The 18,372-nt window shown below is 36.7% G+C and overlaps 1 protein-coding gene across 1 annotated transcript in view; it reads right to left on the bottom strand.

Annotated features, from left to right (window-relative positions):
- Positions 1-18,372, bottom strand: part of LOC141906266 (fibrillin-3-like) — a 769,611-nt gene that overhangs the window by 352,140 nt on the left and 399,099 nt on the right. The window contains exons 37-40 of the mRNA XM_074795508.1: positions 7,125-7,247; positions 5,729-5,896; positions 5,439-5,507; positions 3,023-3,148 (exon numbers count right to left, since the gene is read on the bottom strand). Of these exons, the coding sequence (XP_074651609.1) occupies positions 3,023-3,148; positions 5,439-5,507; positions 5,729-5,896; positions 7,125-7,247 (486 nt within the window). The remainder of the gene's footprint in view (positions 1-3,022; positions 3,149-5,438; positions 5,508-5,728; positions 5,897-7,124; positions 7,248-18,372) is intronic.

The following is an 18,372-nucleotide window of genomic DNA, read 5'->3' as shown; positions in this document are numbered from 1 at the left end:
AAAAAGTTTGCGACGAGTTGTAATTCATATCATCAAAGCAACAATTCGATGAATCGTTCATACAGTTGTCACTTATAAATATTGGATCAATTTACCATTCTGGCATTATTTCCTCTGGCATTTTTACACCCCTGGCATTTTCACTTCTGCAATTATAACCTATGGCATTTTTACCTCTGGTATCATTACCGCGTACCGTCTGTATTGTATATTAATTAGCAATAATACATTGCATTGTAACAGCTGCCGCAAAATGAAGAGCTTTCGAAGCATCGACGGATCTAGGGACGGTGGGACCCGAGAGAGCGGGGCCCTCCGAACGTCCATTTCATATTTTCCCGAATACTGCCGTGCTCCGGCTTGAGAGTTCTGTTGCAATAATCTACTCACGACATTTCCTCTCGAATTGGTTCTAAAATACTGGAAATTTCATAATTGTGCCTGTGGAATTTGTGGGCTGATGACCCCCAGATCTCCACCCTGTGTTTCGCGCTTATACAAGAGAGCCCTAGATCCGCCCCTGCGAAGGACAGACAGAGCAATCAGAAGAGAACAAAAAACAAAAGATGCTCACAAAATGTATTATGAAAATATAGCTGCGGAGCAGCGATAACGGGTTTTCTGACATTATTTCAAATCATCAACGGTCGAATTGGAAGGCAACAGTTATATGAAAATGCGTCTTTTGGAGATATGCCAACAAATACCCTTAGCGCAGAGCAATCACTGGTCTTTTATAAGCGCAAAGAAAATGAGTTTAGTGTATACATGCTAACAAATACCCTAAGCGACGTAGATCTGTTATTGCGGCTTTACTTGTTATTAAGAGTTCAATAAAGTTATATTGTATTGATAGAGACTGACAATTAGTCTAGGTATAGATATATTTTATTGTAAATATTTATTTTGTTGTTTTATTGTTGAATGCTCAGATTTTACCTATCTGGACAAATCAGTGGTTGCAATGTAAAAATGTAGGTTATACACCACAGTCCTTTTCCTAACGGCTATGCCATATCCCAAAAACATTGCAGAAATATAAATCCAGTGTTTAATTCATAATATGTTCGTTGTTGGTACTTCTTAAAGATTTTTTAAATAAATGTACTGCGTATGAATAACGGCATATGTACTTGTACGTACTATCACGTACGAATATTAAACGTGTGTTGGTCTAAGGCGCTAATTCTTTAAACATCATTGTTGTAGAAATATGAATTGTTTATTATACCACTGGAGATAAAGAAAATAGCCATTTTTATTCTTTTTAATATTCTTTTTCAATTAGGATTTATCAGTTCCGTGGCCTACGTCAAATGTACGTACGGACTACGTACGAATTATAGGATATCGCAATACGTGAGGTGCCGCCGCCTTACGGAAAATCACGTACGAATAATTCACGAGACTAGACTATTGATACGGACCATTCACGTACGAATAATTCTTGAGAATACGGATACGGGTCCGTACGGGTAGCCACTTTGGATTTTTTAACACGCCAACAAGGTCAAAGCCCATATTCAAGTGCCTGTGGCACAAGGCAATCAATCCTGGCATGCGACGACTAGCGAGAGTATGCTACACTCATTCATCATAAATCATCGTGGATGGGGGACAATACATGGCCATTTTACGAATTGCGGCATGCTTTATATTCGTGCGTGGTTTCAGCCATCGTAGGATGTTTTCTTACGGATGGCAATAATAATGAGACTTACAGGTCTTTTTACAAACTGGTCACCTCGGCTATTACAAACAGTAGAACGATTAAGATAATAATTTCGAGAGAAATGTCGAGATCACATTTAACCTGGCTTGTAACCTAGTCTGGTAACAAAATGGCGTCTGAGTAAGCATCCGAGTGCAGATAACCATGCGGATAGCGCTGCAAAGTTGGGTGTTCTCGGAGCCACCCTTATTTCATTGACTCAGAAAGGCGTCTCAAAAACGGTAACGCACTCGTACTCGCAAACAACAACTGTTTATTACGATAGGCGGCGCATAGTTGGCGAAAATATTAAAGCGACTAAATTTAGTAGTAGGTTTTAACGACTTATAGGCCCTTTGGGTTTTATTTGATGTTATTAATGAAATGTTATGATTGCATCAAATGACTTTCAACTTATAAAAAGGGAGATTTTCCTTTTTAAAAAAATTAGAAAATACGGATATGGCTATCCTCGAACCCGCGACCTTGCGCCTGACAAGACAACGGTATTCCAATGCGCCACGGATTCTAACCGACGGGAGAGGTGATGGGATATTTCATATACCAGCTCTGTATCAAAATCAGGCTGGGTTCAGTTATTAAGCCGGATTTTAAGGTACGTCAAACATTTCAAAGGATTCTACCCAATGCTTTCAGAGCGCTTCATCTCCCTCAAGGTTTATTAGAGCATGTATTATTGATTAGTTGTCGGATCTGAGACGAGATACATTTTATGTTCGAAAGAAGTGGAATAATATTAATAATAATAATAATAATCCACAGAATTCCAAGAGGGTTTTCGACGAAAGTCCGAAAACCCTAATAAGATAAAGTTTTGAAAAAAGTGAATTTGACGCGTCGTTTGACGCATGGATTGACCCGTCGTTTGACCCGTCAAAAACGATGCCAAACGTTTGTCGACTGCCTGTCACAAAAAACGGCGTTGTAGCCACCGGCTCGGCCTCGTGCCATCGTCTAACTTTTTCAAAGAATGTATTTTGCAGTCAAAAAAGACAATGACAAGACAAATCCAAGCTAGGACTATAGAAGTTGCCATACATACTAAGTTAGAGATACTAAATTAGATAGCCGAACTCCATTATAATCCACACGACGAACAAACTATAAGCGAACTTAGCATGGCACGAATGTCAAATGAATTGCTCGCCATTTGTGTATCCGTGGCCTCGCAGTCTATCAAAACCAGACGTATTAGAGGCGCCAATTTCGATAAACTTGATATGATTTCCTGCCAGTTACATGATGTTTTCATACCCGAAAAATGTCCATTATATAGATCCAGTCACTTACCTACACAATCCATGTCGGTGTTATTTAGTCTATATCCATCAGGACAAATGCACACAAAACTACCAAATGTATTTTTACACGCCCCAGCTTTGCAAATACCAGGTATTGCTTCACATTCATCAATATCTGAAATTTGAAATTCAACGATTCATTCATGGATTCCAAAATGTGTCTCTGAAGAAAAAAAAACAAACTCAGCATCGAGTAATAATTGATTGATAACCTGCGTACTTACATAAGGAGGCTTAGCAATAAAAGCAACTATTGAGAGGCAGATAAAGAGGGGTAGGCGCGGGGGCGCCCCTTTTTTGTCAAGTGTCCTCGAAATTTGTATCATCAACAATATTTATCAACCGTTGAGCAACCGGCGTTGTGAAATTAAATGCTGTATAATTTTGTTTGAAAAAATTTGAGTTTGACACATTAAATTAAAGTTATCAAAATATTTCATGTAGACTCTGCTGTTAGTTATTTTAAAATACCAATTTAAAAAAAAAGGTTGCTGGAATTGAATTTCTCGTTTGCAACTATTTTGAATCTTCCCTACATATTTTTTTCTAGGATATTAATCAAAATCATACGGTTAAAGCCTCTCAATCTTTTCCCTTTTACAATAAAGAAGTTTCCAGTTTTTAGGCGCCATTTTGTGGCGGTCCCTCGAGGTCCCCATTGTTGCGATAATTTGCGCTCATTTTTAAAACATAAGTTTAGATTGAATATCATATAGTTCTGCTGTCCCTTGCTTGACGAAATCAATTTATACACCATTTTAAAGGAAATGAAATGCAAATATTTGCTGGCGATTCTTGGAATTTTTGAACGCAACAATGATGAACAGTGACGATGTGAAACCAAGGACCGCATATCTTAACCGCGCGTAAAAGAAATCGCAATATCTATTAATTTTAAAATATCTTAGTATCTCTTAAAGCTGTATTTCACAGAGGTTAAAGAGGGTTATTTGCAGTTTAAGCCTACGTTTAATTCTTTTGAATATCTTTACTGACGACTGATCTGTACCCGCTTGAGTTTCCCAAGGGGTCTCCCTGTGCGCGCCGCCATTTCACTGAACATTGAGATTTGTGAAAAGAAATCGCAGAAATAAGATTTTATACTGGTTTGTAATTATTAATATTGCTTCTGATGGTTATATATTACCTTTATTTTCGTATGGTTGAAAATGGACTATGAGTGCTTTGATGAATTTGAGTTTTGTAGCGTTGGGAAATTTAAGGATTTCCTGTAAGAGTGGGGACTTTCCGTGTTGGTTGCAAATGTGGCCTAGTTGAGAACCTAATTTGCGTTTCAACCGAATGTACCACTCATGGTTGGACACTAGAAAAAAATTCTAAGTTTTTATATATTTTTGAATATGTGGCGCAGCTGAAAGTTGCCAAACTGGACGTTGACCCCCTAAAACAGAATATCAAATGGGGGACAGATATGAACCCCTTTAAATATTATATTGGAATTTTATATCAGTAAGGTTTTCTGGTCGATGTTTTCCAGCAAGAAGGTTGAGATTCAGTAAATTCATCGTATGATCCCAGAATGAGGGATTACCAGAGAGGGAAATGTGTTAAATATGTCCTAAGCGTTTAAATTGACTGGCACATTTCACCATCGACTCTAAAGCGTTTGATTTCACCGAACACAAAATCGGCGCTAGGCTGGACGGGCTGTATACGACAACTCCTCAACTGGGTCACTCAAACTTCAATAGCGGGACAAACCGGACCCCGAAACCAGCTAAACGAATTGCCCCCGCCAAAATACGGTACAAACAAGATATGGATTATCATCTCAAAATATCCCCATGGAAAATGTGAAGAAATCAAATTGCATTTAAAGATTTCTTGTCGCAAATCTCAATGTTCAGTGAAATTGCAATGCGCAGTGGGAGACCCCTTTTGCGCGTAATCTCAAATTCAAGCGGGTACAGATCAGTCGTCAGGAAAGATATTCAAAAGATTTTAACGCAGGCTTAAACTGCAAATTACCCTCTTTAACCTCCGTGAAAATTGGAAATACAGCTTCAAGAGATACTTAGATATTTCAAAATTAATAGATATTGCGGTTTCTTTCACGCACGGTTAAGATATGCGGTCCTTGGTTTCACATCGTCACTGTTCTCAATTGTTGCGTTCAAAAATTCCAAGAATCGCCAGCAAATATCTGCATTTTATTTCCTTTAAAATGGTGTATAAATTGATTTCGTCGAGCAAGGGGCTGCAGAACTATATGATATTCAATCTAAACTTATGTTTTAAAAATGAGCGCAAATCATCGCAACAATGGGGACCTCGAGGGACCGCCACAAAATGGCGCCTAGAAACTGGAAACTTCTTTATTATTCATGGTGGTTAACGAGATAAAGATGACTACCGTTTTAGACCATCTGACAGATCTAGCATACCTTCAAGAATGACCGTGAGGATATTTGGTCTGAAGCCAGGACCACCAGGACAAACTAGATCATATAGTTCTGCAAATAAACAACAGAACATAAAAACCTGATTCACTCCAATCGTATCATAATGACATCATCAGTAAGTTTCTAGTTAATATGCAATATAGGATGTGTTTAGGGAATTAAATCCACATAAGCCCATGTAGATTAATAGACGAAAAGATAATCATTTAGTTAACTAGTGATTATATATATTCCCATGAGAAGAAAATTTGACCAGTTTTAAAGCTACAAACTTGTTCCATTTTGAGGGCAAATGTCGCAATATCCTTCATTTTCTCCCCACGCTTTTCCAATTGTGCAGCAACAAGTAGATCGCGTGATGCGAGCAGGCATACTTTTATGACACGACCCTCGACTTCCAAATGTTGGTTTGTCCAAATAGCAGATTCCTTCACGTTTGTCTGAATAAAATTTGATCTTGAGGTCAATAAACCTTCACAACAAATTTCTGTCACTGTAACCAATGAGTGTTCGGAGCCAATCACCAGCAGAAAGCTGTATATAACCACGACGGAATACACTGCAGTACATTTCCATTCCCTTATATTATCAGGCCACACAAAATTTTATCTGATTTATAATGCGAGTAGAGTCTATTATTTGATTCAACCAAATTAGTACATGTATTGAATAAATAGTGTGATTGGTTTTTCAAATTATCTTAAGTCTTTCACTTAACCGACTTAATTCCAAATTGTAATACGGACAGTCGGAAATAGAACAGTGATGCACATATTTACTTTTCCACGATTACAGATTAGGGTAACATGAGCTATATTGAATGCACTGGGAACACGCCCTGAAGTAAAACTGCAATTGGCATAGAGGCTAGTAAATTAAATCTTCATAAGATTTCCACACATTATCACTTAAATAACCTTAGGTTCTCTTCAGAAATTGGTTTTTGATATTTCTGCGCAACATTTACAAAATGCTCGTTGAAACATTCTGCTATTTTTGGCAGAATTTCTAGAATCAAATATGAATTAATTTAGGTGTTTGGTTACCTTTGATGTGTGACAAATGTTTCGCTATATTTATGAAGGGTTTGATACTTATGCTATAAATGTGCTATAAATAAATAAAATGAATATTTAATCTTCTTGATGGCAGAATCAAAAATATTTGAAAATATGTCTGTTATACTTTATCCTCTCTTTAGTCCCTTTTCGAAAATACTTTTTACACGGTTAAAAAACGAGTTGTATGAAACAAATCGATTTTTTTCATCCCTCGACTCGGCTCAAAATAATTCTTAACAAAATAATTCTTAATACTTTTTAATAAACTGGCTAAGTCGGACACGTTGAGAGACAACGGGAAAATGTCCGACTAAGAAACCAGAATGTCGCTGAAGACGACCGATGCCCCCACATCAGGTGAAACGCCTGAGTGTAAAATACATCCCTAGCGTATGTCGACCTATAAGGCAGGAAATGGAAAATACAAAACGGCTTCCAGTGACCTTGACCTTTCACCAACAGCACTCGAAATCTAATCAGTCACTCACGGTCTCTAGGGTAACCCATCCATTAAATTTCACAAAGTTATCTTATACAGTTTATAAATTAAGGGCCAATCTTGTTAAAAAACAACTGAATTGCAAACCGGTGCTTGCATTAACATTACCAATACAGGCCGTTCCAGGTGGATTCAGTTCATAATGCGGAGGACACTGGCATACGTAACCACCATAACTATTAACACACCTCCCATACAAACAATTTTCTGAATTCTGACATTCGTCAACATCTGCAATGAAGGATAGAAGATAAACTTACTATCATCTCGAAATAATCGTTTTGTTATCTTTCACTGAACGATTTGAATGCATATGATCCAATGAGATAAAATTAAATAAACACTCAATGAGATGAAATATCCAACAAAACACACAGAGAAAAACATGTAAATACATGCATTTCGAAGGTCTTAAAACCACCAAACTTTATAAGCAAATAATCCACAAATACCAGATATAATCATTGATAACTCAGTCTCAAGTGTATTGCGACTTTCTAAAAATATTCATTAAGTCCTCAAATGTTCATACATCAAAAAAAATTGTAAAAACGTGTCGACTCGTGTTGCCGTAAAATCAACCTATTGACAGTTCCGTGTGTGGGATAACGTTGAGCTCTAGAAAAATAATGCCCCATGTCCTCAAATTTACAGAAAAGAATACGAAAGTGATTCACGCGTGGCGTGTGATAGGCACACAGTAGTAATCTGAGCCATGCGTTCTTTGATCATTACCAATTAAGAAGACCGCTACTGGGAAAATTGACCGCGGAAGGAATATTCCTCCCTAGGTCAAACGATGGAAACTTGGCCGAGGGGTCTGATATTCAAACTATTGACTTCGGAAGGAATATTCCTCCCAATGTCGAACGAAGAGAATCTGACCTTCATGTCTGATATTCAAACAATTGACTTTGGGCGGAATATTCCCCCAGCTGTGAAACGAAGAAAAATGGACCTAGATCTGATATTCGAAATATTATTGACTTTGGGATGAATATTCCTCTTAACGCTAAAAACCTGAGCTTTTAGAATTATAGGTATATATTGGTGATATGGGTGTAATTGTTTTTAGAAAATAATCTACTATAGCGACGAACCAGATATATTTAGGCAATTTGACTGAAATGGTGCGCGGTATTTGACGGGGACAAATAATTTTATAAAGTTGAATAGCCGTAGTACAGGCTGGTTCTAATATAGAGCCTATATATAGTCTTTACGTCGCCATTGGTTGTTAGAATGCATCTTCCATTATCCTGACTTTTAATTAATGAGTCTTTGGCGAGTAGTTGATTTTTTTGATTGATTCACGCTGGGAGGTCGGGAGCTATCGGACGATAGACATCCTGCCAAAATAGCGAATCGAAAACGATTCATTATTATTGAAATAAAGAAATAGAATATAGCTGCCAAGCAGCGATGACGGGTTTTCTGCAAAGCCATTCAGAAAGATGGGAATTGTAGTAAATTGAAATATCGACACATAGAATAAAATGCATTGACAGATTCGAACCTAATATGCTACCACTGTGTAAACGTCAAATATGATTCAGCTTTGAAACCGAACATACGCGGACGTACAATCAACAAATATTAATTCATTTGACCAGGCATTTAATTTGGCATTCAAACATCATGATACTGTATTATCACCATGCTAAAAAATTGATCTGTCCTATTAAGAACTCATTTGAAGCACCTGCTGAGTCGATAGATTGAGTGAATTGACAGATAAGAACGTATTATGATTTAGAATAGATTTAAGAAGTTAATGTTTTTATTGAAATATTTGAATAAATACATATATTGTAGTGTAGATTCAATCAATAAATTATGAATTGATCTGGTCTAGGTTTCCGGCTGATGTTGATTTTGGCTTTTATGGATTACAAATTGTATATTGATCAACAATTGATACCTGCAACGTGTGTATATCAAACCTATTCCGATAGTTGTGTGTGTTACCTAATAAACGGGAGAGTCACTCTTGATCTGAGTTATTAGAAAAATAATGTTCATTTAGTTATAGAAATTCATTGCCTTTTTGGAAATTCTGTAATAATATTTGTTCCGTCCTAATTTTTATTAATGTATGAACCAATGATATGCTTTGTAAATATGATGTAATAAAATAAATTTGAATTAAATTTGAACATGAGAATCAAGCATAACTTGTGTTTTTTCAACTTGTCTTTTGTTAACAGTTCCAGAGTTTCAATTACAATCAAATCCAAATTGGCTGAAAAGTACATAGGACTAAATAAAATGAACCGTTAGTGTTACGTATTCGATGTTTGTCTAGCATCACTGGTTTTCAAGTTCCTATTTCGTCGCATGTCAGTGTTCATTGTGAATATTGTAAGCTTTAATCTCTGTCTGTATTCTTCTATTGTTGTTTCCTGTATATATATGTTCGTACTGTTGATATTCAGCAGTTCAGTTGAGTTCTGTTTAATAAAGCAGTTGGTGTTATGTAGATGGCAGTCTTCCGAGTTGTGTTTGTAGTTTGGCTTTTTCTGGCCGTAACAGAAATTGGGGGCTCGTCCGGGAAACCTTGCCGTTTCGTTCTGCAATTGGAAGATTCGTACATTTTGAACTGCTTTTTGTCGTCGACGATTGTCAACTTTTCAACTGAACTCCGGAATCAGGATTTCCTCAGTTTGAGGTATTGCAGAGATTTTTTCCGTTTTCCTGATCCCGATAGCATTTCTACGAGTCAAATGGCTGCGATAGAGACTTTTATTAGTTCTCCTACGAGGGAGGCTTTAGTTGTTGGATGTTGCCACATTTTATGAACTCGGTGTTAAATCGTCTATGCTAAAATCGAACATTAAGGAAGTCATAGACAGTTATCTCGTTTTGAAGGGTTTATTTCAACAGTGTGAAGTAGAACCAATTTCTGACCATGCCTACGAAATTCGAAAGATGGAGCTGGAATTTGAAGCCGGACAACGCGAACGGGATCGTGAAAGGGATCGTGAGCGGGAGCAACATGAGCTACAACTTAGAGAGATGGAAATTCGTCTTCGTGAAGTTGAGACCAGTCGTCAGACGAATCGTCTACAGTCGAATCATATACACTTCGATGTTACACGTCACATCCGATTGGTTCCGAAGTTCCAAGATTCCAATATAGATAAGTATTTTTCGCATTTTGAAAAAGTCGCGCTTAATCTAAATTGGCCGCAGGAAAACTGGACTTTGCTACTCCAGAGTGTTCTAACTGGGAAGGCTCAAGAAGTGTATTCGTCGCTTACATCCGAACAGTCATATGATTATGAAATTGTAAAATCTTGTATTCTTAAAGCTTATGAATTAGTTCCAGAAGCCTATCGGCAACGGTTCAGAGATCGTAAAAAGGTTGAAAATGAAACATATTTAGAATTTGCTAGGGAAAAAGAAACCTTGTTCACTCGCTGGTGTGATTCTTAATTAGTTAAAAGCGATTTTGACAAATTGCGACAGTTAATGCTTTTGGAAGAATTTAAACAGTGTGTACCAGTGGAAATTAAAACCTATTTGGATGAACAAAAGGTTTATGATTTAAATGAGGCAGCTACAGCTGCTGATGACTATTCCTTAACCCATAAGGTATTTAAAGAGGTTAAATCTTATGATACTGTTCGTAGTCAAGCTTCTAGTTATCAGCTAAAAGGGCAAAATTCACCCGTTATTTGCAATTATTGTAAAAAATCTGGACATTTAATGTCTTCGTGCTTCAAATTACAGGCAAAGAGAAAACGGGAATCTACTGGGTCGATCGCCTTACTTACACCCCATCCTCCAGTACTGTCAGATGAATCAACAATTTCGTCATCAACTACCTACAAGAGGTCGTTTGAACCGTTTATAAGTGATGGCAAAGTATCGTTCAGTGAAAATAATTCAATGGTGAGTGTCAAGATATTACGCGATACTGGCGCGTCACAAACCATAATTTTAGAAGGAACCATACCATTGTCTAAGCACACTTATACCGGTAAAAACGTACTTCTTAGGGGTGTTGGGTCCGAGATTCTCGATGTACCAATTCATAAACTATATTTGGATTGTGATTTAATGTCTGGCTGGTTTGAGATGGGTGTGTGTCCGTCGTTGCCAGTTCAGGGTATCTCTCTGTTACTTGGAAATGATTTGGCCGGTGGTAATGTTAGGGTAAATCCTTTTGTTTCTAAGAACCCTGTTCTTAGTTTTGAGACTGAGTTATTAGACCAGGAAATTCCTGGGTTATTTCCGTCATGTGTGGTAACTAGGTCTATGTCTGATTTTTCAGTTGTTTCTGATTTTGATGTTGTGTCACGTTCTAACTTAATTAGGTTTCAAAAAAGTGATAGGGATTTGGAGAAACTAATTTCTATTGCTTATGCCTCAAAAGAGGATCTTGCTGATAGCCATTGTGGTTATTTTTTGGATTCAGGTGTGCTAATGCGCAAATTTCGCCCACCTGATGTCCCTGCATCTACTGAATGGAAAGTTAATTAACAGATTGTCATTCCATCAGTTTATCGTGAAGATATTTTGCGTTTGGCTCACGAAAAACCATTAGGAGGTCACCTTGGGGTGACAAAAACGTATAACAAAGTATTGCAACATTTCTTTTGGCCGGGCATAAAAAAAGATGTGAGTAATTTTTGTGCCTCATGCCATTATTGCCAAATATGTGGTAAGCCTAATCAGGCTATACCCAAACATCCGTTGATACCTGTACCTGCATTTAATGAACCATTTTCGGACGTTATCTGTGACTGTGTTGGTAAGTTACCAAAAACTCGATCTGGTAATGAGTATTTGTTGACGATCATGTGCAAGTCAACTCGCTATCCAGAGGCAATTCCTCTGCGTACAATTAATGCTCCTACAATATTAAAAGCACTCACAAAATTCTTTACGTCATACGGGTTTCCAAAAACTATACAGTCTGATCAGGGATCAAATTTTGTTTCTGGAGTGTTTCAACAGGTCATGTATCAACTGGGTGATAAACAAAGTACTTCGAGTGCGTATCATCCTGAATCTCAGGGGGCGCTTGAGAGGTTTCATCAAATGCTGAAGACATCGCTTACAGTTTACTGTGAAGAAAATCAAAAAGATTGGGATGAAGGGGTTCCGTTTCTTTTGTTTGCCGTTAGAGATGCGGTCCAAGAGTCATTAGGATTTAGTCCCTTCGAATTAGTTTTTGGGCATGAAGTGCGCGGTCCGCTTAAATTGCTTAAAGAAAGATTTCTACTTGATAATGATGAAAAACAGAATGACTGTAACTTATTGAAGTATGTTTCTAGTTTTAGAAATAGATTATTCAAGGCGTGGAAGAGTGCCCGTAGATATTTGAAGGACTCTCAAATGACTATGAAAACATGGTATGATAAAAAGGCTCGGAAACGAATATTTAGTCCGGGGGACAAAGTTCTTGTATTGTTTCCTTTTAAGGGGGCGAGCCTTCAGGCGAAATTTCGAGGTCCTTACATTGTACTCGAAAAATTAAATGATGTAAATTATTTGATAGCGACTCCTGACCGTAGGAAAGATAGTCAGGTTTGTCATGTTAACATGATGAAACGTTATTTAGAAAGAAACCAAGACTCTGCTAGTAGTATAAATATGTGTATAGATACTGTTCATTCTTCTAATTTACTGGATGCGGATGATGTCGGTAGTGCAGTTGATAAAACGTTACCGTTTTGTAGCAGATCAGTTTCTAATGGTGGTGACAGTCAGAGTAATTATGTAGATTTTCTATTTGAAAATTCGAAAGTGATGGATAATATTAATGCCAAATTAGATCACTTGGAGCCTCGTGAGAAATCTGATTTAAAACAATTGTTAAATGAATTTCAACATCTCTTTACAGATACTCCGGGCTTGACTACGCTCGCTTGTCACGATGTGGATGTTGGTGAGGCTAAACCAATGAAGCAGCATCCATATCGTGTGAATCCTGTTAAATCTGAAATTATGAAAGAGGAGGTTATCGCTATGTTAAAGACGGGTATTGCCGAGCCTAGCACGAGTGATTGGAGTTCACCCTGTATTTTAGTTCCGAAACAGAATGGTAAGTGGCGGTTCTGTACGGACTATCGTAAGGTTAATTCGGTTACCAAATCTGATTCTTACCCAATTCCAAGAATTGACGATTTGATAGATAGAATCGGTAGAGCCAAATACATCAGTAAATTTGACCTTACAAAAGGTTATTGGCAGGTTCCTCTTTCTCAGCGTGCTCGGGAAATATCCGCCTTTTGTACCCCTCATGGTTTATTCCAATACTGTAGAATGCCATTTGGGATGAAAAATTCGGCAGCCACGTTTCAACGGCTGATGAACCAAGTCATTAAAGGTCTTATATGTGTTGTTGTATATATTGATGACATAATTGTATTTTCTGATACGTGGAATGAACACTTGTATCAATTACGATGCCTATTTGAGAGATTAACTGAGGCTAACTTGACGGTAAATCTAATTAAAAGTGATTTTGGTCAAGCTAAATGTATATATTTGGGTCACGTTGTAGGCCATGGGCAAGTTAAACCCGTAAATGCAAAAATTGAAGCTATTGTTAATTATCCCGCCCCCCAGGATCGTCGATCTTTAATGCGATTTCTGGGTATGGCAGGTTATTATAGAAAATTCTGTGTGAACTTTGCCCAGGTTACATCGGTATTGACTGATTTGTTGAAGAAGAATGTTAAATTTGAGTGGACTAATCATCGTGATGAGGCGTTCTTGAACGTAAAAAGATTGTTGAGTAATAAACCAGTGCTTATTGCGCCGGACTTTGGTAGGCAATTCAAATTAATGATCGACGCCTGTGACATTGGTGCAGGTGCTGTATTAATTCAAGCTGACGATTGTGGTATAGACCATCCAATTTGTTACTTCTCAAAAAAATTTGATGTTTCGCAACAAAATTACTCAACTATTGAGAAAGAATGTTTAGCCTTGATATTTGCTTTAGAACATTTTAACGTATATACTACTATGTGTCTCTTTCCGGTGATTGTCTATACTGATCATAATCCGTTAACTTTTGTAAATAGTATGAAGAATAAGAACAAGAGGTTGATGAGATGGTGTTTAACCTTACAGGAGTATGATCTCCATATATTACATGTACGTGGTTGTAACAATGTTGTGGCGGATGCGTTGTCTAGAGCGTAAATTAGTAATGGTTATTGTAAATAACTACTTTATGGTCACTTCTTTAAGAAGGGGCGTGTTACGTATTCGATGTTTGTCTAGCATCACTGGTTTTCAAGTTCCTATTTCGTCGCATGTCAGTGTTCATTGTGAATATTGTAAGCTTTAATCTCTGTCTGTATTCTTCTATTGTTGTTTCCTGTATATATATGTTCGTACTGTTGATATTCAGCAGTTCAGTTGAGTTCTGTTTAATAAAGCAGTTGGTGTTATGTAGATGGCAGTCTTCCGAGTTGTGTTTGTAGTTTGGCTTTTTCTGGCCGTAACAGTTAGTTACTGCAAACCTATTCCAGTGTTATGTCGATCGTGTTGAATCACTTCCCTTGAGTTGAAAGTATCAGATCTTCTATGGTGCAACATCGGTCGAAGAGAGATATCTTGGTGTTGACTGTCCTTGGCCATCTAACTGCATCCGTTTGACATTGGAATCAGCATCATACACATTTGAACTGCAAAATATTCATACAACATGATAACCTACAGTACATGTATACAGTAATCAAACTTACACCGATGTTGGATATTTGAATGAACGTTGGGCTTATTTCAGTATTCTAAAGCAGGAAATAATAAGCCCAATCAATAGGCCCTATTCCCATTGGAACAATTGTATAATGCATACGCTATACTGTACACTTATCAGTCAAGAATGGAGAAATCGGTATACCAAACCTACGAACAGCAAAATGTACAGGCCTACAATGATTTCTGGTATACAAGCCGTGACCACATGAACATTTTGGTTTGACTATTAATGTCAGCAGGTCAGAGAAGGCCTGGCCAAATTTAATCACATGGCTCAAATCAATTAGCCTTTCTGCGTGTGAATACTTCACTGTATTGTTTTAAAAATAGGCCTATCGAGTGAATTAGTACATAGACCGAATTAAGACTTTAGGCTAGTCCTGACCAAATCCTATCCATGTTATAATTGCACCAGTTATAGTAACATCACTGTAGGGCCGACGAGAGGGAAAAGTTGTGTTTGTAGTACATAGGCATGGTAGGCTTGTCGTACTCACTTAATACTTTTAACGCTGTTGTTACTTGTACGTGACTGTACGGTAATTTCCACAGGTAAGCCGTATGTGAGTATGTTGACGCTCAGACTTGCAATATTGGGATTCGAAACCAAACGAAAAAAAAAATCCAGTTGTAGTCCAGTGATTTACCCACTGTGCCACGGAACGTAACTGCAGGGTGGATGAAATTTGATTTACAAATAGCCTAGCCTCACCTAACCCAAACTCTATTTTTTCACGCATGCACGTTTGCAGATTATAGGAACTCACGTACGGCGTTTTTATGGAACTCACGTACGGTTAACCTGTGGATATCACCGTACAGTCGCGTACGGGTTTGCAGATTATAGGAACTCACGTACGGCGTTTTTATGGAACTCACGTACGGTTAACCTGTGGATATCACCGTACAGTCGCGTACGGGTAACAACTTCGTACTTAAAAAATGGTATTGGCTACTAAGAACTCACGTACAACGTTAGTAGGGAACTCACGTACGGTTAACCTGTGGAGATCACCATACAGTTACGTACGAGTAACAACTACGTACTAAAAATGGTATTGGCTACTATATAATAGGCCTATAGACAAATAGTGGTACTGCGGTAGGCTTTCTTACCTTCCACACTTCACAACCGAACCAACTGACCAACCAGTATATTTAGTCCCAGTACGCACCAACCGGCACAGGCCTAACACTGTTTGTCAACTGTGTGTACCATAGTAGGCTATCGATAATCACCTGATACTTTTCTGTCGTTTGTTTTCTCTCTGAGACGAACGTAATTCTAGTAGCCTTCCGCGACTCAACAACCTTGATTTAAACTTGGTCAATTCAAAATCTGTTTATTGACGCTTTTTGTTACATGAACTAATCAGCAATATACTTAAATAAAATAACCGGAATAACAAGAAATCAAAAATATTAAAGAAGTAACAAACAAATGCCCATAAACCCGTCAGACACGCGAACGCCGGACTCGTAAACTCTTGGACTCGGACCCGCTGAGCAATAAATTCATAAAATTGACTATGAAATTGATTGTGGAGAAGAGAGGGAATGATTCGATAGCTTTTCCTCAAAAAGAAGAGAGAAATGTCGGAAAGGAAACACAACATGGCTACTAATTGAACGGAGCCAAATTTCCGATGTTTACGGCTCGACAGTGCCTTTATAACGTGGATTTATCAAAATTCCCATGCAGTATCTGGAGATTGAAGTGAGCTGAAGGATATCATACGGATTGTATCGGCGACAGCGGTAAGGTAAGAAAGCCTTTACACTTTTAACAAAAACTATGTGGAAAAGGGAAAAAATTAATATAGCTGCAAAGCAGCGATAACGGGTTTCTGCCTTGCTGGATGAGGAGCGCCACCGAGGGGTCAGCTGATAACATGGCTATATTGATTCTGGATATAAGTTATTATATATAGATGCAAATAATCTATATGGTTGGGCAATGATGGAACCACAGCCTTATGGAGTATTTGAAATAACTGAAGTTTTACAGTATGAAAATATTGATAAATTTGATTCGAAGAAAAGGATTCTAGATATTGCAGATGATTCAGATGCTGGATACTTATTTGTTGTAGACTTGGAATATCCTGAACATATTAATTTCAATCTAAAAATCTTGCATACTGTCCAGAATATGAAACTATAACACATGAAGAATTATCAAATTATCAAAAAAAGAATTAAACCTGAAAATCATATTCATACAGAAAAGTTAATGGTAACTCAGGATGATAAATATAATTATGTAGTACATTATAGAATGTTGAAGTTGAATCAAGGAATGATTCTAAAAAAAGTACATAGATATATTTCATTCAGTCAATCTAAATGGTTAGAAAAATATATAGATTTTAATACCAAACAGAGAACTAAAGCTAAAACTGATTTCGAGAAAGATTTCTTCAAGTTATCGAATAATGCATTCTATGGTAAGACTTGTGAAAATATTAGAAATAGAAATGATATTGAGTTAGTAATGGTAAAAGAATAAGACATTTACAAACATATCCTAAATGCATTGATAACAGAATATTTGATGAAAATTTAGCTGCAGTTAAAATGAAAAGAACTTCTATGAAATTTAATAAACCAATTTATGTTGGAGCATCTGTTTTAGAAATATCAAAGTTATTAATGTATGAATTTTACTATAACGTATTACAACCTCATTTTGGTGAAAAGCATATAGAAATCTTATGTTTTGATACCGACAGTTACATATTAAAGATAAAAACTGATAATACAACAGATGATTTAAAAACATTAAATCATCTAAAACATCATGAATTATTTAGTTATGATAATAAAAAGGTGCCCGGTAAATTAAAAGATGAATTAGGTGGTGAAAGAATGATTGAATTTATAGGCATTAGGTCAAAAATGTATTCATATAAAACCAAAACTCATGAAGCTAAAAAGTTAAAAGGAATTACCAAAAGCGTTGTTGAAAAAAATATTCATTTCAAAGATTACATCAATTGTATATTCAATGAAGAAGTTAGAAAACATAAGATGAAATGTTAAGATCAGAAGATCACGAGATGTTTATTGAAGAGATAGAGAAGATAAGTTTGAATCCTTTCGATGATAAAAGATATATATTAGATGATGGTATACACACAGTCAAGTATGGTTGCAATTCAGATGAATATCTAAAATTTAAAAGAGAAGAGTCAAAAGAAAATGGGATTATGAATAGGATTATAACATGTTAATCAATGTTAGTAAAAATATGTATAATAAATGGATTCAGAACAATCACAAACTATCAATATTACAAATAACACTGGTGTTATAAATATATACTATAAGAAATGTTCTACATGTGAATTAGATGAATTAGCTATAACAGAATTTAGTAAACGTAAGGTTAGCAAAGATGGTTTTCAATATTGTTGCAAAACCTGTATTAAACTATATACTAAGCAATATCGAGCAGATAATAGAGAACTTTATAATGATTATATGACAAAATATATGAGAGAAAGATATCAAACAGATGTTTGAGATCTAGATCAACACAATTATTCCACAAAGAAACGCATTCAGAATCTAATTTGTTGGGTTGTACAGATGAATTCTTAAAATCATGGATTGTATATCAATTCGATGA

The sequence above is a fragment of the Tubulanus polymorphus genome, chromosome 5 (genome assembly GCF_964204645.1).
Source record: "Tubulanus polymorphus chromosome 5, tnTubPoly1.2, whole genome shotgun sequence".
NCBI classification, from domain to species: Eukaryota; Metazoa; Nemertea; class Palaeonemertea; order Tubulaniformes; family Tubulanidae; genus Tubulanus; species Tubulanus polymorphus.
Note: the sequence above shows the minus strand (reverse complement) of the source record. Positions and strands in the feature narration are given on the sequence as shown.